General features: G+C 32.9%; 1 protein-coding gene across 6 annotated transcripts in view; it reads left to right on the top strand.

Moving 5' to 3' along the window:
• LOC111053310 (TLD domain-containing protein 2) overlaps positions 1-26,878 on the top strand; it is a 381,057-nt gene that overhangs the window by 121,259 nt on the left and 232,920 nt on the right. For 5 of the 6 annotated variants that reach the window (XM_039439705.1, XM_039439706.1, XM_039439709.1 and 2 more), the window contains exons 3-4: positions 16,059-16,115; positions 19,236-19,342. In XM_039439705.1, the coding sequence (XP_039295639.1) occupies positions 16,059-16,115; positions 19,236-19,342 (164 nt within the window). Of the gene's footprint in view, positions 1-16,058; positions 16,116-19,235; positions 19,343-22,634; positions 22,784-26,878 lie in introns of those variants that run through there. The other variant, XM_039439713.1, reaches the window with a different exon arrangement.

The following is a 26,878-nucleotide window of genomic DNA, read 5'->3' as shown; positions in this document are numbered from 1 at the left end:
ACAGAAAAATAATAGGACTCACATTTTCGAGCCGGGTTTCCGTAAACAAGTCTATTTTCCCCTACTTTTCCAATCCGCTTTCTGAATCTGAGTTCCACTCATTCTTTTTCACTCTGGATTGGAATAAATCTTCATCCATCTTTCTCTTCTTTTCAATATCATTCAATCCTCTTCTGCACATCTTTTTGGTTTTTATTCATTTCCACTCCACATTAGTATCAATTTTATATTTGCTTTCTATCTTCCTCTAACTCTCTATCACACTTACACATACACTTCTCTCTGTTTCATCCACATCCTCTCTCTTTCACTCCTCCCTTTTACGTATCTTTCCATTATTTATCTATCCCTTTACCTTTATAATCGATCTCTCGATCTCTTTCCAACCATATTTTCTCAATAATCCATCCATCTGTCTCTCTCAGCATAACATAGCCTTTCCCTATCAGTGTCTCTCCTTTTCTTTCTCTCCTCCTTCTCTTCTCTTTCTTCTTCTTCTTCCTCTTATCCTTCTTTTTTCTTCTACTCCTTTTTCTTCTTCTTCTTCTTCTTCTTCTTTCTCTTATCCTTCTTTTTCTTCTTCTCCTTCTTTTTCTTCATCTTCTTCTTTTTCTTTTTCTTCTTCTTCTTTTGCTCCATGACAATCTCTTCGAACGTCTTCCACCGATGTCTTTTTACGCTATAGCTTCATTCTAGCTTCTTCCGACTGTACCATTTTCTCATCTTTTACTTTTCCCTTTCTAATAACCTTTTCAGTCAATTAATTAAGTTTGTAGTGTGAATGTTGATGTTGAGGAACTTTTCCATAATTGAATAGACTTAAAACGTTGTCAAAAATCCACTTTAATTAAATAAAAATTAATATTTTAGGTGAGCATGCTTTCGTGTGTGCTCACACATCATCAGCTGTAACTTACAGTAAAGTTACAGGAAGTAGAAAGATTCCAACTTAAAAAAAACAAAAGCAAGAGCTACTTGATCATTCTGACTAATTATCATTCCTATTTTTAATTCATGATTTTAATTTTAATTTTAATTTATATTCTTAATTCTAACAAAATTATTAGAAATTATATGATTTTGGCCTACTTTTTATGAAAAACTTTTTACTTATTATAAAACTAACAAAAAGAAAAGCAAGAGCCACTTGATCATTGTAATTGGTGTTAATTCTAATTTTCTTAATTCCAACAAATTATTTGAAATTACATGAATATTTCATATGAAAAAAAAATTATAATAAAAATAAATAGGTGTAAGGCAATGTTGTCTTTTCAGTCAACATTACTCACTCTCCAGATTATTTCTATTACTCACTCATTTCTCTCAATCCTTCCCTTCTCTCCCTTCCCTTACTCTCATTCTCCTCCTCTTCCAGATATATGAGTTTTCAGTCAACCTTACTTGCATTCTTTTCACTACTCATTCTCCCTATCTTCCTTCTCCCGTTTCTCTCTCTCTTTCTCGCTTTCCTCCTCTCTAATTGCACTTCTCTCTCTTTATTCCTAATTCTTCCTTCTACCTTCCCTATCTCTCTTTTTCCGAGTTACATTTATCTCTCTCATCGTGAACAAACTATCAGTGGCTACCAAACTACTACCAGAATTCTTTCAACAAAACAGAAAAATTTTGAACTTCACTTCCAACTTCCAACCCCCACCCCCCAACCCTTTCAACTTCCTTAGCCTTCTAAACCCCCTCAACAACCCCCCATTCCGACAAACCACCAATCACAATCGAGCACACAAACAACCAATGGTATGGTTGGTCACATGATTAAAATCCACCGTTTTGTTTTTTCCGTGTCTGGGATTGTTTTTCCACTTATCGTGGAAAACCGTTAGAAAAGTGAGTGGAAACTGTTTCGCAATTAGATTTGCGGAAATATGGGCGAATTAATAATGGAGCGTTTTGCAATCGTTATCAGCTTGGTCCCGGTTTACAACGGGAGAGCTGTTTGTTTTTGTTTACTCTGTTGTTGTGTGTGATTCAATGATTTATTACTGAAAATTTAATACTCGAATTTAATCTGGGCCACAGTTTATATGTGACTTATTTCCGCTAAATTACAAGCTATAATTATCATGAAGCGATGAGATTTCTATTCATTTTGATATCATCATTACTGTATTGTATTGATGTACAATTATTTATTACATCCAAATTCATGGAACATCACATTTAATTTCAAAGTTCTGTGGATGAAATTAATTTCATTGATTATTCTTATTTCACTATCACATAGAATAATAAAATACTCACATCTACAAGCACAAATTGATACTACAATATAGAATAATGAAAATACACAATGAATAATAATCATAGAGAAACAATAGCATAAGTAGATATCCCATGGTATGGGGCATTTATGTTGCAATTTTTACTGTTATCTCAAGCCTATTGTCCACGCAGTTCTTCCCGTGGAGCTTTATGACGCTGGTAGTCTTTCATATTGTGCCGTTCATTCACTCTTACCCGGTCAAAACATTAAAAATCGACAATAATCGACAGTAATCGGCTTGAGATAACAGTAAAAGTTGCAACATAAACGCCCTGTACCTTGGTATATCTACTTACGCTATAGTTTCTCTATGGAAATATCAATCTAGCATCATACAATACATTACACAAAGATTCAGTCAAATGAATCGCATATCGTTCAAAACTGTCCTCAATGAATCATAATCATCACACTGAATGATTAATATTATTGAATATCGGGGCACCGAGCTTCGCTCGTTATTTTTATTTATTGATAAACAGAACGCAATTCTTTAAAATGATCGTGTTTATATTTCACAGCTGGCTATATGTCATCTTATGAATTTCGGGGATGCGATATTTTGATTTTTCACATTTTTACTCACTTTTTTACTATCCACAGCTGTTTCAGCCATGGATGAATTATCCTTTTAATGTCGTTCAGCGAGTTTTCCCAAGGATGAGACCTAGAGCAATCGAACCTTTATATCATAAACCTACTGTGTTCCAAATTTCGTGAAAATCGTTAGAGCCGTTTTCGAGATCCGTTAAACATAAATAACCAGATATAAAAATAGCCAGATATGAAAATAACCACATATAAAATAACCAGATTTATAAATACAGAAATTGCTCGCTTAATACAATAGGATATCATCGAAAACCAAGATCACCAATAATCCAAGAATTTTGAAACTACAAATAACATTCCGTGACTGTTTTTATTAATGTAGGTTACAATATACTCTGGATAAACAAACACTTATTTACAATAAATGACAGTATAGCTAATTATTCAACGAATTTTACAAAGTATGAGAAATTACCACAATGAAGATTGTTTGCATATCTATAATATAACTAGATTAATCGGCAATATTTCAACAAATAATGGTCAACTCTGGAGAGGATATTATTTCATATCCTTCCTATCAACACACGACCAGGAAGAGCCTATCTGGAAAACTGTGCTCACACTAAAATAATCGAGCAGAAACTTTTCTATGATTTCATAGAAGATAATAACTCATCTTCTATGAATTCATAGAAGATAATAACTCATCATTATTATAACTGCTCCATTTAGAGACTGACTTACTTCACAGTCTTTGAATGTAGTCTCACTTTATTTAAGAATATGAATATCATAGCTCCAGATGAGGCCGAATCTTGAAGCAAGAGGAAAATTGAAAGTGTTTTATAGTGGAAAAGTTTTGTCATAATTTCTCTGAGAAGGGAAATGGAAAGTTATTATTATATACTGGCTTTCTGGAGTGGATACGAATTCCGAAATAACGGCAAACTTATATTCTCTGTATTATGTATTCTCTGAGAATGAAACTTGCCCAATAACCGCCATCTTCAATTTATCTAGCTGAGTTTTGAAACAAATTAATCGACGAGGAGAATGGAATGGTACATAGAGAGGGAGTGAGAGAGATTGATTTATTGATTGGTTGAGTACTTTATCTATGTAGATTACAATATATACTGGCTTTCACACTTATATACAATAGCTTACAATACAGCAAAATTATAGATCAATTTACATAATATAGACTCATAAAATAATTATTGAACTGTATATGATATGAAAAAAGCAATTTGGAATAACTATAGATAATATTGTTATGTATCTACATAAATTGGCGGAGCTTTGGACTTATCAATGTCCATTCATTCTTCAGAAAGAATATTCAAAATATCCTTCCAACAAACTCTCCTTCAGAGAGATTGATTGATTGATTGATTGAGTACTTTATCTTTGTAGATTACAATATAATATACTGGCTTATACACTTATATACAATAGCTTACAATACAGCTAAATTATAGATGAATTTACATAATATAGACTAAGAAAATAATTATTGAAATGTATATATGAAAAAGTAATTTGTAATATAATAACTATAGATAATTATATTGTTATGCATCTACATAAATTTGCGGAGCTTTGGACATATCAATGTCCATTCTTCGGAAAGAATATTCAAAATATCCTTCCCACTAGCTCTCAACCAAACATTACTAACTAAACAAACATTAATATAAACATAACTACAAACATTAACTAACGCTCTAACAAACTATCAAACATTATCTCTATCAGAGAGAGAGAGTGAAGTGAGGCTTAGGGAGATGAGAGAAAGAGAGTTGAAATTACAGTTGTATTGTGGTATTTTTTCCATAATGAAATACACAAATATTTTTAAATTGGTTGATAATTTCTATTCATTGAAGAATGAGAGTTGGTTTGAAGGGACACTACAAGAAAATAAAAGGATATTACTTGTTTTGTGACATAATTGGAATCATTCATTCACTTATTTCTAGGGGTACTGGATAGTTCAAATATATAGAGACATTAGAACCTTTCAATTATTTTTGATGGAGTGATCCGTGGTCTAGTGGATAGAGTGCCTGCGTAGCAGCATAGAGATCCCGGGTTCAAACCCTCTCAATACCAAAAGTTTTTTAACCAGATCACTCCCGTGTTATCGGATGAGCACGTTAAACTGTCGGTCCCGGCTGAAGTATGACAGTCGTAAGGCCCATTGACGGCTTAAATTATATATTCAGGCGGTGGGACCTTCCCGCAAGGGACTCCCCACCAACAAAAGCCATACGAATTTACTTTATCTTTGATGACACAATCGGTTTTGAGATAGACAAATATAAATTGAGATAAATCTATAATATAATAAAGGAAAGATTGGCTTATACACGTAGGGGATAGGGAATTCACGAATGTCGCATCATCACGTCTGAACTACTCAACTGATTAACTTGAAATGCTGCATATAGATTCCTAATTTACCGATGATGGTTTATTAAATTTTCCAGCATGCCTCATTTAAATGCACTGAAATCAATAATATAATAAAGGAAAGAACTGGCTTATACACGTAGGGGATAGGAAATTCACGGATGACTCATCACGTCTCAACTACTGGACTGAAATTTTGCATAAAGATTTTTAATTTACCGAGGATGGTAAAGGCCTATTTTAAATTCTTCAAGATTTTAGTAGGTCAAGTTTTCAGTTTTCAAGTTTCTAATAAATTAGACCCATGCGGAGCACGGGTTACCTGCTAGTTAAGAATGAGATAGATCAATAGATAATGGGTGGCTCGTTATATATAGTGATAACGCACCGGTCTAATATGCAAGAGAACCCGAGTTCGAATCTCGACTTGGGCAAAAAGTTTTTGACCACAGCACAATGGCCACCCCGTCTTTCGGAGGAGACGATAAGTCGTCGGTCCCGACTACCTAAAAAGTAGTCGTCTTCTCTCATCATCATCCCACTCACTCATTACCCACGCACAAGCCTAAGAGCTTATGTGGGCCCATCACCATCAGTGGTAGTAGAAAATGTGATAAATACCAGAATTGGTCTTGTCATCAGAGAAGATAAAAATAATATTCTATAAGAATATAAAAAAAATATTCTATCCATCTTATAGATAAAATATTCTATAAGAAGATAGATATTCTATAGAAGCTTATAGAATCTAAATCTTATTGTATCTATTTAATATAATATTATCACAGTTAATTCATCCATGAAATTAATGAAGTTGAGATCAAGAAACAGGGCAACTCCAAAACGTTTTCCTATCTTTCTTCACTGCCATTATAACGTGGACCTCACTTTAGTTTTAATGTTATCAATTTCCCCATTATGTGCAATCAAATAACTTCTTTTAAAAACAGGAAAATCAATAATTTAACTTTTTTACTCCACTGAAATCATTTTTTACCGAGTGAAGTGAGGTCTAAGATTTTTCAAGTAGACGGTTTGGCATTTCTCAATGTTTAAATGTTTGAATGTTTATATGTTGCGCATTTAAGGCGAAACGCGGTAATAGATTTTCATAAAATTTGACATGTATGTTCCTTTTTCAATTGAGCGTCGACGTATATACAAGGTTTTTGGAAATTTTGCATTTCAAGGATAATATAAAAAGAAAAAGTAGCCTCCTTCATACGCCAATATTGGAGTAAAAATCAGACTATAGAATTATTCATCATAAATCAGCTGACAAGTGATTACACAGATGTGTGGAGAAGCCAGTCTATTGCTGTATTTCCATAAGGTCTATAGTTTCAATCCGGTACTAGTGGATGAGAATACTGCGTGTGGTCTACTGTTCACAGAACTACTAGCTATTGATAAAATTATATTGTAAAATTATTACAATCCAATCAATATTCTTCAAACCATATTCATTAAGGCAGTTCGGTACACTTTTTTTAATTATTTAAATTGGATAATCTTTTCCAATATAATTATTGTTGAGATTATTATAAGAGTGAGAAAAAGTGGAAACTGAAATTTTTAAATGGTCTAATAAGCGAGTTATGGGTTGTTGAAGTGCTAAATATCTCCAGATTCCGTTTTCTTTCCAGATCATAAACGGTTTCGACTATATTATTAGAACTTCTCTTACAAATTCAAAAAATGTATCCTTCCCAAATAAAACATTTTATTCCCCCATTTTGTTCATGAATAAAAAAGTAACATTTTTTTGTAAATTCGATAAATTGTTTATTTTGGTATTAATCGCGAAAAAACGCATATTAGAACAAAGCCAACGATATACTGAATGTATTAAGAAAAACTCCAATGGAAAATTCGAAACCGTTTATGATCTGGAAAGAAAACGGAGTTTAGCACTTCAACAACCCATAACTCGCTTATTAGACCACTTAAAAATTTCAGATGCCACTTCTTCTCACTCTTATAATGATCTTAATAATTATATTGGAAAAGATGATCCAATTTAAATAAAAATAAAAAGGTGTACCATACAGCCTTAACTTACTTTCCAATCCGCGCCAAAAAACACATTATACAATAAAACCGTTGTAAAAGTAGAAAACCTAAAAAGAGAAATAACTGCAAGCCTATCCTTTCGCGTGCCTGAGTTGAATAGTAATAAAAACCAGGAAGTACATAGTTGCTAGTATAAATTCAATCCTTCGCCCAGGTGACTAGAAAATTTATCGTTGCAATTATCGTAACAATTACGTTATTTTTATTGTTATTGTCATTAGAAGTGTGTTGGAGAAGTGCGCTTCATATAACATGCAGGAACTTTGCTATATACAGTGGAATACAGCTACAAATATATATATATATAGAGTGTTCAAAAGTGAACCCATAGAAACTTTTTGTTTCAGTTTACCTGTATATAGTTCTAGCAGTAACTAACATAAGATATATGATACTTTCATTTGATGATCTTGAATGTAGGTTCATTGCTATATACATTTGTAATTGCTATATACAGCTACAAATACATTGAAGCATTTAAAATTGTATACACAGAAACATTTTTTTTCAATTTATCTCTAGGCCTATAATTATAGTTTTAGCAGTAAGAGTGATATTACAGAGTGAGTAATATATATGTGAACCCTTCAATAAATTGGAGACTGTTGTGGATATAATACTGTGACTCTCAGGAGAAGTTATTGGTCAAATACTCTACTTTTTGCCGTACAAATGATTTCAACCCCTCATAAGGGGGTGACTTAGGGGTTGTAGCTCGACTATTTCAAATGTAAACACCCATTGTGTGGTACATCATTCTAAAGGCCTTTTTGAAACAAGAAAGTTGGCATCGATAAAAATGTTCTATGATACTTGTATCCAAAATGGCGGCTGATTGAAATTTTAGTTTTTAAAGAAATAATTGATAAAGTTCAATCAGCCGCCATTTTGAATATAAGTATCATAGAACATTTTAATTGATGTCATCTTTCTCGTTTTGAAAAGACTTTTATAATTATGTATCACACAATGGGTATTTACATTCAAAATATTTGAGTTACAAACCTTCATTTCTATAAAAACTAAAACTTCAATCAGCCGCCATTTTTGATACAAGTATCATAGAACATTTTTATCGATGCCATCTTCCTTGTTTTAAAAATGATGTACCACACAATGAGTGTTTACATTTAGAATAGTCGAGTTACAACCCCTAAGTCACCCCTTATGAGGGGTTGAAATCCCTGTTGTATGTCAAAAGGCAGAGTATTTGACCAATAACTTATCCTGAGAGTCAAAGTATTATATCTACAACAGTCTCCAACTTATTGAAGGGTTCCCATACATATGACTTACTCTGTATAATACTTAACACTTTCTTCTGACGATCTTACATGCAGGAAAATTCCTAAATACAATGGAATACAACTACAAATACATATATGAAGCATTTGAAAGTGACCAACATAAACATTATTTTGTTTCGATGTACCTAAATATAGTTTTTAATGTAACAGAAGATTTATATAATACTTCCATTTCACTTTCTTACAACTATAAATAAAAATATAAATCTCAGTACCCTTTTAAATTATTAAGGGTACTGAGATTTATATTAAAAGTAGCCCTAAAGAAAAAAAGACAATGAGCTTTGCTATATACAGAGTGTCCCACCAAAGGTGTGACAGACTAAGATCATATATATTTTACATGGAATTTACAACAAAAATTTTTTTTTTTTCAACTGTATCGACTTCAGTTTCCGAGAAATATAGATTTTTCGATATCTTTGAAAAACGTCAGTAACTAGAAAACTTTCAAAATATTAATCTATAGATGTGGTTGTAAAGACGAAGACATTTTCGATACGATTCATTAAATTTAAATTTTTTTCTTTGACGTTTTTGAATTTTTTATGAGCGCCCACAGTGTTTGAAATTTGGCTACAAGCTGGACGAGTGTAGGCTACTTTTTTCAACTTTGAGCTCTTATAAAAAGTTCAAAAACGTCAAACAAATATAAAAATTATCTTAGTCTTATTGAAAATTTCTTCTTCCTCCCAACCATGTCCTTGGATTTAAAATCTTGACTGATAGTCTCCTAGTTTGTAAACGTTTTCAAAAATATCGAAAAATCTATATATTATCTCGAAAACTAAATTTCAATGTAAGATAATTGTAGTAAACAATGTAACATAATTTGTTGCAAATTTCATGTAGAATCTTTGGTCTTCTACACCTTTCGTGAGGCACTCTTTATAGTTGAGTACAGTGACATATATTTATTTCAAAAATATCGAAAAATCTATATATTATGTCGAAAACTAATTTCACTGTAAGATAATTGTAGTAAACAATGTAACATAATTTGTTGCAAATTTCATGTAGAATCTTTGGTCTTCTACACCTTTCGTGAGGCACTCTTTATAGTTGAGTACAGTGACATATATTTATTTATCTATTTTTCAGTTTATCAGTTTGACACTTTGTGAGACCGGTCTCCCCATGTATATATTATAGCCTACTCCTACTGTTTGACCCACACACTACTTATTACAATTTATCTGTATCTTCATATATCAGGAACATAAATAAATGGGAACATAAAATAGGAACATAGTAAATAGAAACATGAATCTTCTTTATCAGGAACATAAAATAGATAATACTTTCATCTGACGATCTTACATACAGGAAATTTGCTATATACAGCAAGATATACATGTCTAAATATTGCTAGAAGTGTCCCACAAACTTTTTGTTTCAATTTACCTGTATATAGTTTTAGCACTGAAGAGATAATGCCTCCATGATGTAAGAGATATTGTAGAATGTTCTACAAGCTTACGAGTCTGTGTGCCATAACAGATAACTAATTACGGCCAGGTACAGTTTTACTTTCACTGTCGTGGTTTTCATTTTAGTTTTGATTCATTTTCCTTTCACCAACAACTATTATGAGTTGTAGTTTAACAAGAAAGTAGTTTATGAAGCGAGGATGACGAATTGAAGTATCGGAAAGTGATTCGATTGGCCTGTAAAGTTGATGATTGAAAATAATCGGAAATTGTGATTTAATTATTTAAAAGATGGAAAGTGATTTAAAAATGAAAAGTAATTAAAATGGAAAGTGATTGAGAATTGGATGTAAAAATGATAATTATTATTAATCAAGTTTTTCTTCTCAATAATAATTGATAAGATTGGAAGATTGTAAGGTTGATTGATTGAACATTTTCGGAAATTAAGACTATAATATTGTCAAATAATAATTTATAATTATCAAGTACATCAAATAGTAACATTCTACTTTAAAACCAAACAAGAATAGGATCTAGGAGACCAGTTTTTGTTGACTTCGCATGAATTTCTTTAAAAATCTGAGCTTCAACCCTTTCTATAACTCAACTTTTCGTTATTCATGAACCGTGAATCATTCAAATACATAATAGATCAAATGTGTTTGAATTTATTCAGTCTGATAAATAGGGACATTTGTTGGTTATTTATGAGAATTGAAGAAATATAATACTGTACATTGTTTAGCCTACTAGAAGATCCATTGAATTGAATTCCATGCCTCTGACAATATTAATTTTAATAATAATATAACTAACTAACTATTGTTAATTATAACTCTGACAGAGATATTTTTCAATGATTTCATAGTTAAGATTGAATATTTTGTTAATTAATTATACTTTTACATTGTTAAAAGACGATCTGGCAACAGAGCAAAGCAAGAAAGAGATAGCGTTATCCGCTTTGTTCTGCCATACAGAAATTAGTACAAATTAATAGAAACTTGAAGTACCCTTTATTATTAAAAACTTTGAAATATTTTAACGACTAGTTTCGACCATAGGTCATTTTCAAGTTAAAATCAATTTAATTTAGTATATTTTAAAGTTTTTAATAATAAAGGGTACTACAAGTTTTTATATTGTTTTCATTAATTTGTTAAAATGTAGCCCATAAAAGTGAAGTGTTTTTAGAAATAAGTAATAATTAATTGAAAAACCAAATTATCTTATGAAATCTCCCACTCTTCATCATTTACAGGGATAAGTAACTAACTATGAGATTTTCCCCCTGTGAGGCATATCAACAAGAGTATAAATTGAGAAGGGTACTATTATTGAACTTTCAACTCTCTCAATTTCTTCCAAATGCTTTTTTAATATTCTCAAATAATGGAAACAACGTATGACCTTGATCAAGAATTTCAAATCAAATTCTCCATTTCCATGTCGAAAGTGCTGCTTTGTCAAATGATAGACAAGGAAAGCAACACCAATGTTAACCAAATACTGCCATTATCACGTGGACCTCACTATTAAAAGATGATACAAGGATGATAGACAAGGATAGCAGCACCAATGCTAATCAAATACTGACATTATAACGTGGACCACACTATAGGAAGATGATAGACAAGGATAGCAACACCAATGCTAATCAAATACTGCCATTATAACGTGGACCTCACTATAGAATAAAATAGAATGAATGTCATTGTTTTTCATAGAGAGCGAAGTTAGGGGGCAGTCGGCCCTCTCTTAGACTCAACTTGAGTGGATACATACAGAAACACAACATTGTGAGAAACAAGGGAAGATGTTACAAGGATGACAGCCAAGGATAGCAACACCAATGTTAATCGAATACTGTCATTATAACGTGGACCTCACTATAAAAAGATGATACAAGGATGATAGACAAGGATAGCAACTCCAATGCTAATCAAATACTGACATTATCACGTGGACCTCACTATAAAAAGATGATACACGGATGATAGACAAGGATAGCAGCACCAATGTTAATCAAATACTGCCATAGTTACGTAGACCTCACTGGATAGAAATGTTTGTGAACAGCCAACTGCTGACATTGTTTTATCCAGCTAATGAACCCGTATGACAGCGCATTTCCCATCCAGCATTCTGGTGAATGCTAGAGCTTGGAAGTCGGCCAAGAAACACTTGTAGCTAGAACAAGGGATGACATCCATCATTTGTGTCATAGAAGCTGGTATTTGTAGCTGAATAACTTATTGGGAGGGGTTTGGTGTCATCTTTCCAAAAACACCCGATTAATTTTTGGGAAGAAAAAAGGATTCCAAACTGTTGCAGGATTTTATTTTGCCCAAGAGTCGTATAGAATTTAAAGTTTGTTGCAAATTATAGTATCTCTGAAGCCAGTTTTTGTCGGGGCTTCCTCACATCATTCAGTGTTGTCGGATGGGCACGTTAAATGTTCGGTCCCGGCTGAAGTATGATAGTCGTGAGGCCCATTGACGGCTTAAATGATAAATTCTAACTTCCGTCGGGAACTCTCCACCAATAGAAGCCATACGAATATTATTATTATTCAATCATTTCATCACTTACAAAGTGAGCATTTTTTATTGCAACCTAAGTCGGCCTTTGGCAAGACATTGGTACATCTCTATTCTGTCAAATTCAAAAAGAATCTAATCATTGATACCGTGCTGAGTACAACCGCCTTTTGAATTCCATGTTTTGCACTCCCTGAGACACCAAGGCAACTGAGGTTCGCTGAAACCTTCTGCCTGATCACTCCAACAGTAGGGATAGTTGTAACTTTTTCCTGCTTCCTGACATCCCTGATCTCAGCAGGCAGGGGGAGAGATACTTGAATATTTTCTCTTAGTAATATTGTTCCAAGCTGTGGCAACATTGTATGCCAACATCAATCAAAATAGTCTCCCTGGCTGTCTTGTCCATGATGATAATGTCTGGCCGGTTGTGCACAACTGTCCTATCAGTCAGCACACAGCGATCCCAATACATCTTGTGTTTATCATTCTCAAGTACAGAAAGTGGCTTGTATAGTCAGTAAGGCAGTTTTTGATCCACTGGACCAAACTTCAGGGCAAGATCCTGGTGTAGGATCCCAGAAACAGAGTTGTGGCGCCTCAAGTAGTTTGTAGCTGCCATCAACTGACAAACTTATATATATAAACTGACAAACTTAATAATAATTTTTATTATTATTTAGAGACAACATTTTCTCAGTTAAAAGACTGATAGAGAAAAGAAGAGAGTTCAACCTTGAAACACATATAGCTTTTATTGATTTTGAAAAAGCATTCGATAGAGTGAATAGAAGTCTTATGTGGAGAATTCTGATTGAAAGAGGATATCCTTTACATCTTGTAAACGCAATAAGATCTGCTGTTCAATAAGAACAGCTGATGGTCAATCTTGAGGTTTCATCCAAATTACGTGTTTACAATACAGCATATAAGCAGCGTTTACATTGGTCAAGTTTTATCGAATACAGGCTTTTTAACGTTTGTGTTGAATGAGCGATTTTGAATACTTGAAGTCAAGTTTACTTGAACTCAATATTTCATAACCTCAAGAGTATATAATTATGAAGTAAAATATCTAATTAATAAATTTCAGAATTTTCTTCTCTATATCATACTCTCTTTTGAATCATATATTATTATATTATATTTTATTATATATATTATTATATTATATTTTATTTAGTTGTGTTATACATTCTTCATTGACTCACAACTGTTTCTATCTCTATTCTCCAATTTGTAGGTTAGATTGTAACTTCAAGATTAGAGTTGAATACAATAGTCAAAGTTTTAAACATCTACTTGAATCAACAAAACTTGAAGAAGGGTCTACATTGGTATAGTTGACTCAAGTTTCTGTTCTTGTAAACTTGACTTCAAGTTTGCGAAATACAAGTTTGCAACTACAAGACTTAGGCCCGGTTGCACAACAGCCGGTTAAATTTCAACCGTGATTAATTCCACGAGAACCAATCAGAGAATGCGTTTTTGAAGAGACGGCTTCTCTGATTGGTTCTCGTGGAATTAATCACGGTTAAAACTTAACCGGCTGTTGTGCAACCTGCACTCAACCTATTTCGGACTATGTGTAACCTTATCTAAATTTGGGAGAGGAATAGCAAAAGGTTGCCTTATTTTTCTCTCCCTATCATTTTGATGATGTACTAATGTTATGAATCAATAATGAAACTTGATGATATAATATAATTGAATTTGGATATTTATCTCAACAGCATCGGTATTTTTATTAGTATTAGCTATAGGTTTTTGGGCAGAACAAGATTGAATTATTCTTCCAAAATTTGAACAAAATATTAGTGAAGTATTAATTCCAAATAACAAAAACAGTTTTATCAATGAATCTACAAGTCATGAATTTGCTCCACTTTATGTTGTTAATTGTTTGTTAAAAGTTACAAGTCTGAAAAGAGATGATTCACATAGTTTTCTTTAAGTTTTACTCACAATGGAAAAACGCCTATCTGTATCAAAGTAATATGTAGCAAAGTATTCCGTCATCATGGAAATAAACCGGAAAAATATATTCACCCACACGAATACATTGTTATGTATCGACCCATATTGGGAAAAGTCGTCCAATGCTGCCTGCACTGTATGAATAATTCAGAATATTCTAGAAGGAAAAACTTGGAGTAAAGCTTATTATACGGTATCGTTTAACTTCGACAATTTTCCATCTTTTGTTCGGCCTCTCTCTTTTTGTTTCTCCACGTCTATTGTCATGCAGATGAAAACGTGTTTTCTTCATTTTCTTTTCCACTTTTATCTTGTAACTAATTTTCTTTCTCATCTCACACCCCAGCTAATTTTCTTCGCCTTCTAACTAGATAACAAGCGAAAACTTGTTTCAGAAAATGGAACTCGTCAAAAATAATTATTTTGTCTCGTACGTTTTTTGTTACAATGAGAGGTGATTGTTTAATTGAAGGTGTCTTGAAAACAGTCTTTTCAAATGTTGCTACTAAAGGTATATTTTCTGAAATGGAAAGATGGTGAAATATTCAATTTGTTATGAAGGATTACCATTTTATTGAAATAAAACTAAGGCCCGTTGCACAAAAGCCGGTTAAATTTTAACCGTGATTAATTCCAAGATGATCAATCAGAGAAGGTATTTTAAGAAGACTGTTTCTTTGATTGGTTCTCGTGGAATTAACCACGGTTAAAATTTAACCGGCTTTTTTGCAACCGGCACTAATATATAAAACCTTCTATCTTTGTGTTACTTCCATTTCAATGGTGGAATATGTTTTTGATCTCGAATTTATTATGGTTGGAGAACTCATCAATAATATTATTTTTCAGGTTTTAAAATAGATGATATTTTTATTGAAGGAAATCACAGATTACAATAGTTGATATTTTCATCTTGATATAAATAATTATTGTATTCCATTATCAAGTAATGTTTGTTACTTGAATACACTTTTCGAAAAGATTCCATACCATATATTTAGGCTTTGTTGCACAGATGTCTGTTTAATTTTAATGCTGATTTAATGCAACGAGAACCAATAAGAGAAGATTGATCCTCAATTGAACCTTCTCTGATTGGTTCTCGTGGCATCTAATTATGATTAAAATTCAACAGACTTTTGTGCAACCCGGACTTTGAGATGTAAAAGTATAAGACGAATAGAAAAATGAGTAAGAGTCGATCAGCCTACTTCAAATAAGCATCTCTATCTTCTTTTATGTTCGTGTTTTTTGAAGGGACGGATTCAAAGATCCAAAGGTTCAAAGAACCTCCTCTATCTTTGGTTTTTATTTTCCTAATTTCATCAATTTTGATTGATTTCATTTAATTTTATTTATTACTTTACATTATTTATGATTTATTTTTTTAATAAAATTTCATTTAATTTTCAATTCATTTAATTTTTAATTTTATTTTTTTTAATTTTTATTATTTTTTTATGTTTTACTCTAGATCCCGCCGTTCTTCCACAGACGTCGGACGTACTTCTGATCAAATCCCTTGGGTCAGGTAACGTAACTCGTTTCTTTATTTTCATTTCGTTCTCTCTGCGAATTTATTTAATCTTAATTTTATTTAGTTCTAATTTTTATCATTCATTTTAACCCCATACTATTCTTCCTTTCACTCTAATTGACTCTCTCTATTCGTTCAAACGCAAATATTAGTATGAGCTTTACCTACCACTAGCATTGATTGAATGTACAGTATAATAATATTATTATTTAACGAAAATCCAGATTAAATGCTGTAAACCACCCCGAAGACTTCTGCTACTGCAAACATTGTCTCCAGCAGAAGTCTTCGGGGTGATTTACAGCATTTAATTAGGATTTTCGTTAAATAATAATTACGCATTAATTAGCATTTGAATAAATGCAATCTCTATTATTAATTTCATCTGTAGATCTGTAGATTGATTGAATTGCAAGCATTGATATGTTATATTGACAACAAATGCTGTCATTTTAACCTGAATCTCACTTACTAGAAGACGAAATGAGGAAAGTGCAACAAATGTGTCAGTATCATTTACATTGTAATGAAGTTGACCAAGGTCAAAAATTCACTGACAGCTCTCCTATATCTATGTAGTTGGCATATATTATATACTCCACATTTATAAACTCTTCCTACATAAATAGAGGACTTCAATGAGTTAATAATCTGATAGCTATAAAATGAATCGATGTATACCTACTGTGATATATCTATTTATTCGGGATATATTATATACTCCACATTTATAATTTCTTCCTACATGAATAGAGGACTTGAATGAGTTAATCTGATAGCTATAATATAAAGAGATGTGTATTCATATACTACCTATATCTATTCTATCTATAGTGTCTATATTGTAGGTGGTTGAAAGAGTATACCTGCTGTATTATATCTATTTATTCGGCATATATTATATACTCCACATTTATAAACTCTTCCTATATAAATATAGGACTTGAATGAGTTAATCTGATAGCTATAATATAAATAGATATTCATATACTACTGAATCTACATATCTACTCTATCTATAGTATCTATATTGTAGGTGGTTGAAAGAGTATACCTACTGTATTATATCTATTTATTCGGCATATATTATATACTCCACATTTATAAACTCTTCCTCTATAAATATAGAACTTGAATGAGTTAATCTGATAGCTATAATATAAATAGATATTCATATACTACTGAATCTACATATCTACTCTATCTATAGTATCTATATTGTAGGTGGTTGAAAGAGTATAATACCTACTGTAATATATTTATTTGGCATATATTATATACTCCACATTTATAAACTCTTCCTATATAAATATAGCACATAAATGAATTAATCTGATAGCTATAATATAAATATATGTCTATTCATATACTATCTATATATATTCTATCTATACTGTAGGTGGATGAAAGAGCTGATCAACACCTACGATATAAATATATGTGTATAAGCTATGTATATTATATACTAAACCTTTGTAACTGCAAAACTAGAGTTGATATCTCAGCAGGAGGTTCTTAATATAATTTGCAGGAGGTTGTCCTTCAAAATATTGCTCTATTATAATGAGCTGGCTCACTTCCAGCAAGCTGTCTGTCTGCATTTGTGTCTGAGATCTGTCAAGTCAATGGCCTGTGTTATGATGCTATGTTTCTAATATTATTACTCTTGTATTCTTGTATTCTCACCAATATCCATTTCTTATTTTTGGCAACTTCTCTGTATTCCTTTTATCGCATCTCCTTGACTGTCTTCCATTTCTTTTCATGATGATTTCAGTATTTTTGATTTTCTGAAATATGTCTCAATGATATTATTCTCTTCTTTCAATATAGCAATAAATGTGGGAGAGAGCAACAGGCTCAGCCCAAAACGGTTCTTCTCACAAATTTCATAAACAGTAACATTTCCAAAAGTATAGGTTACATATTTTTGACTTTCAAGAATTTTCGATAATGCTCTGTCCAAAAATGTTAATAATTATCATGCACTATCATTATTCAATTATCATCATTTTTCTGTATCTGTCTTCTTTTCTCATCTCTCTCAAGTTTAAGGTTTCAAGTTTTAAAATTCATCATCATCTTCTTTCCAGGGATTAGGTTTATTAATTAACCTGTAATTATCCCATTTCTTTCTTGGCCTCCCTACATCTCTTTTTCCAGTAGGTTTATAGTTTTGGACTTCAAGGGGCATACTTCCACGTGGCATTCTACAAATCATACTTGTTATTATTTATCTACTTCTATTTACAAATTATCTACTTTTCATTGTCTCTTTCTCGTCTCTCTTATCCTCATCATCTCTTCCCCTCGGCAATATTTTATTTCAGATGATGGAATTCAAATTTGTTCCTTGTACAATTGTATACATACAGTCACATAACATACACTATATAGTATATTTCGCACCTACAGCAGAAAATGAGATTTTTCCGGCTCGAAATCGGTTTTCAAGTCCGAGGCCGTAGGCCGAGGACTAGAAAAGATTGAGAGCCGGAAAAACATTTTTGCCCGTGGTGCAAACGCTATTTTTCGCCACACACAAAAATAAACTATATATTTATGAGAATAGTTGTTTACTAAGCACTTCCAAAAGCAGAAGTGGAAGGTGATAGCTCTAAGGTAATCTGAATATCAGGAAATTGTCCAAGTATTTTTATTTTTTATTCTGATTTGTCTAAATAACCTAAAAGATGATGTTCAATTATGTGGGAGGTTGACTTTATACTTTTTTATTCTTTCAAATGACAATAAGATGATATTATTATAAATGTTTTAATTATTGAATAATGAACACAAATAATGAAAAGTTTTTTGATCAGCTGTTTTTTGATCACATGTTAGCGGTTCCATGTTAGCGGCTGGAAAGGGTATTCTTTCCGGCCTAGGCCGGAAAGAAACCTGTTCTGACGTCAGACGAGAGTCGTCTGCAAACAATGTCTTTCAGATCTACGTAGGGACTGGAAAACAGTTGCTTTCTGTGCAGTGTGGCGAAAAAAATTATGAATAGTAAGAAAGAGCTTGAAGCTTACAAGACTAATGTCTGATCGTGATAATAATAATATTGTAATCCATTAAATTTTATTAATTTGTATTATTTTTCTAATTTTTCAGGAGTAAAAGTCGCAGCGTAGATCACGGATTTGTGGCCCCCTTTGATTTGGATTCACTTCGTAACAAAATCGAAGGACGCATTGAATCCATCGACCGACTCAACAAAGGTGAGCTCTAAATAGAATTCAGTTTCAGATTCCAATCAATTTTTCCAATTTCTCTCTCTTCATCCTATACCTTTATGCCTGCTATTATCTCAATTATTTATTGATTCATACAATAAGTACATCAACAAAATGATAGGGAGAGAAAAAATAAGGTAACCTTGTGCTATTCCCCTCCCAAATTTAGATAAGGTTACACATAGTCCGAGATAGGTTAAGTCTTGTAGTTGTTATCCACTCATCAACAATCTCAAATCATAATATACTAATAGCTGGTAGTTTGCTTAGTTGCTTAGCAATCGAACTATACTTTTTCCCAAGCCACTTTCATTAAAACAGTCCTTGATTATTGTTCTTGATTGGCGAAATAAAGACGCTACATTGTTTTTTCGGAAGGTTTGGGTTAGATTACCAACTGATCTCAAAAGATTGAAAGCCCTATAAAATAATGGATTTTGGTATTTATCAGCACATATTTCACGAGAGGCAAGTGATAATGTCCCCCGAAGGAGCTACAAAATGTTGTAGGGATAGCTCCAGCTTCCAGCTTGAGATATATCTTATAACACAAGATAAACAAGCGATGTTGGTGGGGGATATAGTGCACAAGATATTACTGTTTATAGCATGTGCAGCCCATACCTACTATATCTTTGTATGTACAAATATATACACACTGATATAGGATCTAAAGGCTATATCTAATATCGGGGGACCGAGCTTCGCTTTGGAGTGTAAAAGCATAGAAAATTTGTAACGAAAGATTGAATTTATAGTTAATATTCATTTATTATTTTTTCAGTCGCACAATTATTTTTACAGTTATATGAGGAGGCACAAAATGCTTATGCCAAAAAATGTCCCTTTTCAAATTTATACTACAGTCCAAATCAATATCTAGGTTGAGCTACTATCACTATGTACTATTCTAGCATCTAGTTACTATTTTGGACTTTTTGAAGTGAACATGTCTTCTAAAAAAAGAAAAACAAAGAAAATAAGTTTCTCTTGCTGAATTTTTCTTCTAGTGAGATCAGCTGGATGATCCCACACACATGCACTCGTTCACTCTCTTCCATTACGGTATCGACAGAATGATGACAAAATTTCCAGCTGTTTTTCCAAGGATGAATAATAATTATCCTTTTAGTGTCTTTCAGCGAGTTTTCCCAGGTATGGGACCAAGTGCAATCGAATCTTTATATTATAAACCTACAATGTTCTGAATTTCGTGAGGATCGTTAGAGCAGTTTTCGAGATCCGGTGAAATACAAACATCTAAACATATAAACAGAAATTGCTCGTTTAATAGTATAGGATTTATCACTAGTAATATGGGAACTATATACCTGTATATCACATACACACATTCATATCATCCATATAATGTTTAGTTATTACTTTATTTACAGTTTATTTATCAATATATTTACTGCTAAAGAAAACTGTTAGATGATGTTAGGATGTGTTGAAAACCAGCAATATGAAATATGGCGATTTCATTGGTGGGTAAATAGGGTTTGATAGGAAATACTGGAGCTTGGGGATTTGACGGTGGTTTTGGTCGACACAGAATTTTATCTCGTGAAACTGCAGTTTCGAATATACCCTGGGGGTGTGTTTTACAGGGCATGATTCATACGTGTTTGTGTATAGTGAGGTCCACGTTATAGTGGCAGTATTTGATTAACATTGGTGTTGCTATCCTTGTCTATCATTTCACAAAGCAGATAGCTTTATCCTTTTCCAGCTCTGCAGCATTGCCAGATCGATTTTAACAGAGTTGAAATTGTAATTAATCAACAAAACATTTATTCTCAATTATAAAAAATGTATTATTAAATCATTTGAAAATATATTTTCTTTACAAATAAAATAGAATTGATTATCTTAAACAAGAATAAACAGACAATATTACAGTATCAGCTATTCTCCATGGAAGGCAGTGGCAAGGCAGAGAATCGGCAACGCTGTTCTCCTTCACTGCCATTATAACGTGGAGGTGGACCTCTCTACAGTTTGGTTTTAGGGAGAGACTAATCAGCTCTAAGTTGCGTCGACCATGAGGTCCACGTTATAATGGCAGTGAAGAAAGATAGGAGAAAAACGTTGCCGAACCTCTCTGTCTTGAAATGCCTTCTATAGACGGTAGGTGATACAGGTTTATTGATGTAATATCAACTGTTCATTCTCGTTTATAATAATCAATTAATTACTATTTTATTAAGCAATAAATTATATATTTTTAATAATTTCATAATGAATTTACATATAATTGAGATGAAATATTTTGTGAATTAATTACTAGTAGTTCTGTGAACAGTAGACCTTACGCAATATTCTCATCCAGAAGTACCTGATTGAAACTATAGACCTTATGGAAATACAGCAACAGACTGGCTTCTCCACACATCTGTGTAATCACTTGTCAGCTGATTTATGATGAATTATTCTACAGTTTGGGGCCTGTTTCATAAAAATTTAGAAGTCCTGTAATACAGGAACAGCTGATTTTATCGGCTATATTGAGCATGTAATTGGAATGGTGATTTTCCTGTATTACAGGACTTGTAACTTTTATGAAACAGGCCCCTGATTTTTACTTTAATATTGGCGTATGAAGGAGGCTCCTTGTTCCTTTTATATTATCCTTGAAATGCAAAATTTCCACAAACCTCTGTATATACGTCGACGCACAATTAAAAAAGGAACATACCTGTCAAATTTCATGAAAATCTATTACCGCGTTTCGCCGTAAATGCGCAACATATAAATAAACATTTAAACATTAAGAGAAATGCCAAACCGTCGACTTGAATCTTAGACCTCACTTCGCTCGGTCAATTGATTCTTCATTGTTAGAAGACGATCTGGCAACAGAGCAGAGCGAGAAAGAGATAGCTTTGTTGAATGATAGACAAGGATAGCAATACCATTGATTGCTAATCAAACACTGCCATTACAACGTGGACCTCACTATACAGTCACTGATGGCACAGTATTTTTTACAGTAAACTATGTACAGTACTGCAGTTTCAGATAGACAATATTCTTTTTTTGTATTTAGCACTTCTTGTCCACATAGTTCCCCGTTCCGCCGCTAGATCGCTCAGCCTGTCCCACTCTGTCAGCTTTGGCGAAATCAGCTGAGCAGCGCGCGCCCCTGGGCATACGCGTGCGAAAGTGTGCTTTGGAATAAGCCTCAAACGTTCGTCCCTTATTGATTTGTTGATAAAATGGTCATGCTAACTTAGCGGTCCTATCTTTTTGTATCGCGATTCGGAAATAACATCTAAATAAACCTGAAATCTACTAAAAATCGAGGTGCTTTGAGTTTTGGTGCGGAATTTATTGAAAATAACCTAGGTGGACAGTCAGGGGTGAACTACCCCTGGTTCAGGGGGCAGTCCTAAGCCCCCGCTGGAGACCCTGGAGTTCTGACATGTAAGTAACTACTGTACACACTTTACATGTTGTATGACGGATTACATATGCGTGACATACCGCACAGTCAACATAAGCATGCTGCATTTCAACCATGTCGCTAGACGCAGCCTTGTGCTCAGTATTGATTATACAATTCGTCAGCTGTTTGTACTCTCGTTTTTTTCTGAAGTCGATAATTGTTTTCAATGTCATGCAGTAGTTGCGAACGAAGGATGAAAAAGGAGAAAGTAATAATTCTATAATAAAAAGTAATTAATAATTTATATTAAACGAAAATCCAAATTAAATGCTGTAATCCACCCGAAGACTTCTGCTACTGCAAATACTGACAACAGGGTAAACAGCTAGATGGAATTTCGTTTAATATAAATTATTAATTCATTAGCATTTGAATAATTATTGCAATATCTCAGACATTTCCATCTGTAGAAAGTAATTCTTTATAGTAAACTTTGGGGTTCATAAGAACGTTTACTGGATCTCTTTTATTGGAGAGAAAAATTCATCAGAAAATTTTGAAATTGAAGATTATGCGTAGTTGATTGTTGCGTAGAAAATTTGGGTTCTACCTTTCTTGATGATCACTTTCCGATAATTTGATGCCTTTTTTGAAGTTTCCATCAATTCTTCGGGTGTTTTCCCTTGAAATATTTGGTCTTTCCCATCAAAACTTATGTGTTTCTCCATCAAATCGGTAGTGGTTTTTCACCTTCAAAAAATTTATGCTTTTCCATTGAACGAATATAGATTATAATGTACAAGTTTCTAATGGTAGGAATTAGGGAGGTTTCTCGTCAATTAGTTTCCCTATAAACCTGATAGCTTTTTCCTGTAATTTTCCACGTCAAGGGAAGTTCTTGGAACAGTGTTTTCAGCAAGTGATGCGTAGATTGTTTCTATTAAGAGGAATTAATAGGCCTTTAATTGATTTCCACAGAGACTCATCTACGGATAATAGGGATGGAATTCGTATAGCTTAATTCTGCCAAATGATAATGGATTTTCCAATTAGATAAATATCAATGGCACGCTGAGCGCTTCATGAAAGTGTGATTCAATCGAGAATAATTCCCATATAATTTCCATTTAATGGAATAATTGAATAAATTGTCCATAATTTGGGATAAACTACGTTGTAGCAAAGATTCTTATTCATGTATATATTTATCTAAGCAAAAAACAAGAAGAATTATTTTTAATAAAGAAGGAAAGATGTTCTCTACTCCGCGGTTCTAGTAAACTGATTGCATTAACGACAATTAACCTAATGACAATCAACCTCCATCTCTATTCATTGAATGAGGAGGAGATTGTAAACTTTGTCAGTCTCTTTGATCGGCCATCTTGAGATAACTGTAAATATTTGAACTTTAGTGTTTTATTAATCGACAATGTCTATCCAGTTTATACTACACTGGTCACAGACGGAAGAAAAATTGGATTGAATTGACAAAGTCATTAAATTGAATCGACAATCAAAGAAAGCTTATTAGAATCTGTATATTTGAAAAATGCTTCAGTAGCTTGTCATCTGTGTTGCCTGTGAAACAGGAGGCAACCCGTATTGTATTGTATTGAGTATGTCTTCCACCAAAGAGATACAAAATAATTTTTTATTACATTTCATGAAAATATGAATGACAAACGATAATTGAGAATCAATAACGACCCGTAAACCTGGAACTCAAAAAAGAATTCAATCGGTTATTGATTTATCCATTAGTAGGGGGTGACCTGAATTTTCAAGGCAAATTTGTATACCGCTCCAAGGTTCATGGGAATTTTAACTGTGAAACATTTTATTCCTTACAATATTATTTCTAAATACTAACATAGAGAAACAATAGCGTGAGTAGATATTCCATGGTATAGGGCGTTTATGTCGCAACTTTTACTGTTATCTCAAGCCGATTACTGTTGATTATTGTCGAATTTTACTGTTTTGTTGGGGTGAGAGTGTATGAACGGTACAATATGAGAGACTACCAGTGACACACAGCTTTACGGGAAAGAATTACATGAACTAGCGGCTTGAGATAACAGTAAATGTTGCGACATAAACGCCCTATATCATGGGATATCTACTCACGCTATTGTTCCTCTAAGATACTAAGCTCTACATCTCAAAGATGAGCATAAACTATTGATTAAATTACTCTCGAGGGATTGAGAGACTCTATAATCCATTCATTCTCATGATCTCAGCAGGATAATAATTATCCGTTTATCAGAGATTGACAATGGTGTAACAACCGAAACCGGTCTTTCTAACCATCAATAAATCTGTGGTTTTTGACAATTTCTTAGTATTTTCATTTAATGAGGATAATAATTATTGGGAAATCGGGAGTTATATTCAGAAATGTTATGAGGTGTTTTGGTACAATAACCCAGTAACTGGCGTCACCTACTTGCAGAATTGATAACTACATTAGAAGGCATTCCAATCCACCAATCAGAAGAGAGTATGGGTAGCTGGGAGGCGTGGCTTGCTGTTGTTGGTCCGTTATTCTTACGAGATTTTGGGATTCTCTATCATCCTCGCTCTCTTCTACACACTCTCTCTTCAACTCACTCTCTTTCGCTCTCACACACTCACTCTCTCTCACTCTTTCTCGCTCACACACACCCACACACACTCTCAGTCTCTCTCTCTCTCTCTCTCTCTCTCTCTCTTCAAGTAGAGAGTTGAGGGAAGATATTCTCAAGTATCATTTCCCAAGAATTGACCATGCAGATTAACCAATAAAGTTCCATCGATACATATTATACTATACTCGTGATTTAATGACTATATTAATAGTTTTTGATTTGAAAAGCAGTACAATGAGCATGAGCGAGCTCTCCAACCCATGTGCTCACTAGTTATGAGTTGTATTGTATTATATTATATTTTATGCATAATATAATATCCTCCTAAGACCACTCTGACCGCTGACCTATCTCTGGTCTCTGTGTCCTTCGACTTTTTTAAATTTTCAAAACAATCAAAATAATTCTTCAAAAAAATTAATCATATAATATACAGGAAGGCTAACCATTTTTTCGCGTTAATAGCATCAATAATTAAATAATACCTATTGATATATACTTTTATATATAAAGTAAAACTTTTTCTCACTTGTACCATGGAGAAAAAATAGCATATGATGATATCCCATGTTCCAATTTTCAATGTTAACTCAAGCCGATAGTCCTAGTAGTTGATTTTTGTGAAGCTATGTGACGCTGGTAGTCTCTTATACTGTGCCGCTCTTACACTCTCATCCCAACTAAATAATAATAGACAGTGATCGTCTCAAGTTTTAAGTAGAAAGAATATTGGCTTGAAATTGGGAATAATAAACTGCCTATATCATGGGATATCTTCTTATGCTAGCTTCTTTATAGTAATACTTACTCCAGTATTTACTGAATTGAACCAAATACAGTATATATCAATGTACCTAGAATACATTCTAGGTACCTTGGTATATACCCAGAATACATTCTAGGTATTTGTATTCTAGGTACCTTGGTATATAATATTATGCTCTGGTTTCCTTCTTTTCTGATATTTTGTTATTCGAATCAGATGTTGACTGTGTCTTATGCAATCTGGCATCAATTTCAGAGACCCAAGGTAGGCTAATATGGTTCCACAATATGAATTACAACAAGATTTGTAAGAAAAAGCATTGAAAAAACTGTAGGTAACTGAATAAGTCGCAGTTCTTTGTACACGAGACGGTGGCAATAAATTTTTTATCGATTCCAGTTTTGAAACGAGGTCATTAAAACTGCATCGCTACACCTCTATCACACGAATCGGCCTTTTTTCAAGTTATTAACCGTTACTGACTCGTGTGAGAATCATTGATATTTTGAAATAAAATCGGAAAATATTGTGTCTTGCCTTATCTCGATAATCTAGTGTTACTAGATCCAAATTACTTTTATTCATTTCTACTCATTTCAAAGCTATTAACCTTTTACAGACTCGTGTGAGAATCAATAATATTTTGAAATAAAATTGTAAAATTTTGTGTATTGCCTTATTTCGATAATCTAGTGTCTTGTCCAGTTCATACTAATGTTTCTTTTCGATGCTCA

Source organism: Nilaparvata lugens, chromosome 13 (assembly GCF_014356525.2).
Source record: "Nilaparvata lugens isolate BPH chromosome 13, ASM1435652v1, whole genome shotgun sequence".
Classification (NCBI taxonomy): domain Eukaryota; kingdom Metazoa; phylum Arthropoda; class Insecta; order Hemiptera; family Delphacidae; genus Nilaparvata; species Nilaparvata lugens.
The sequence above is the reverse complement of the archived record's forward strand: the minus strand, read 5'-3'. Positions and strand labels throughout refer to the sequence as shown.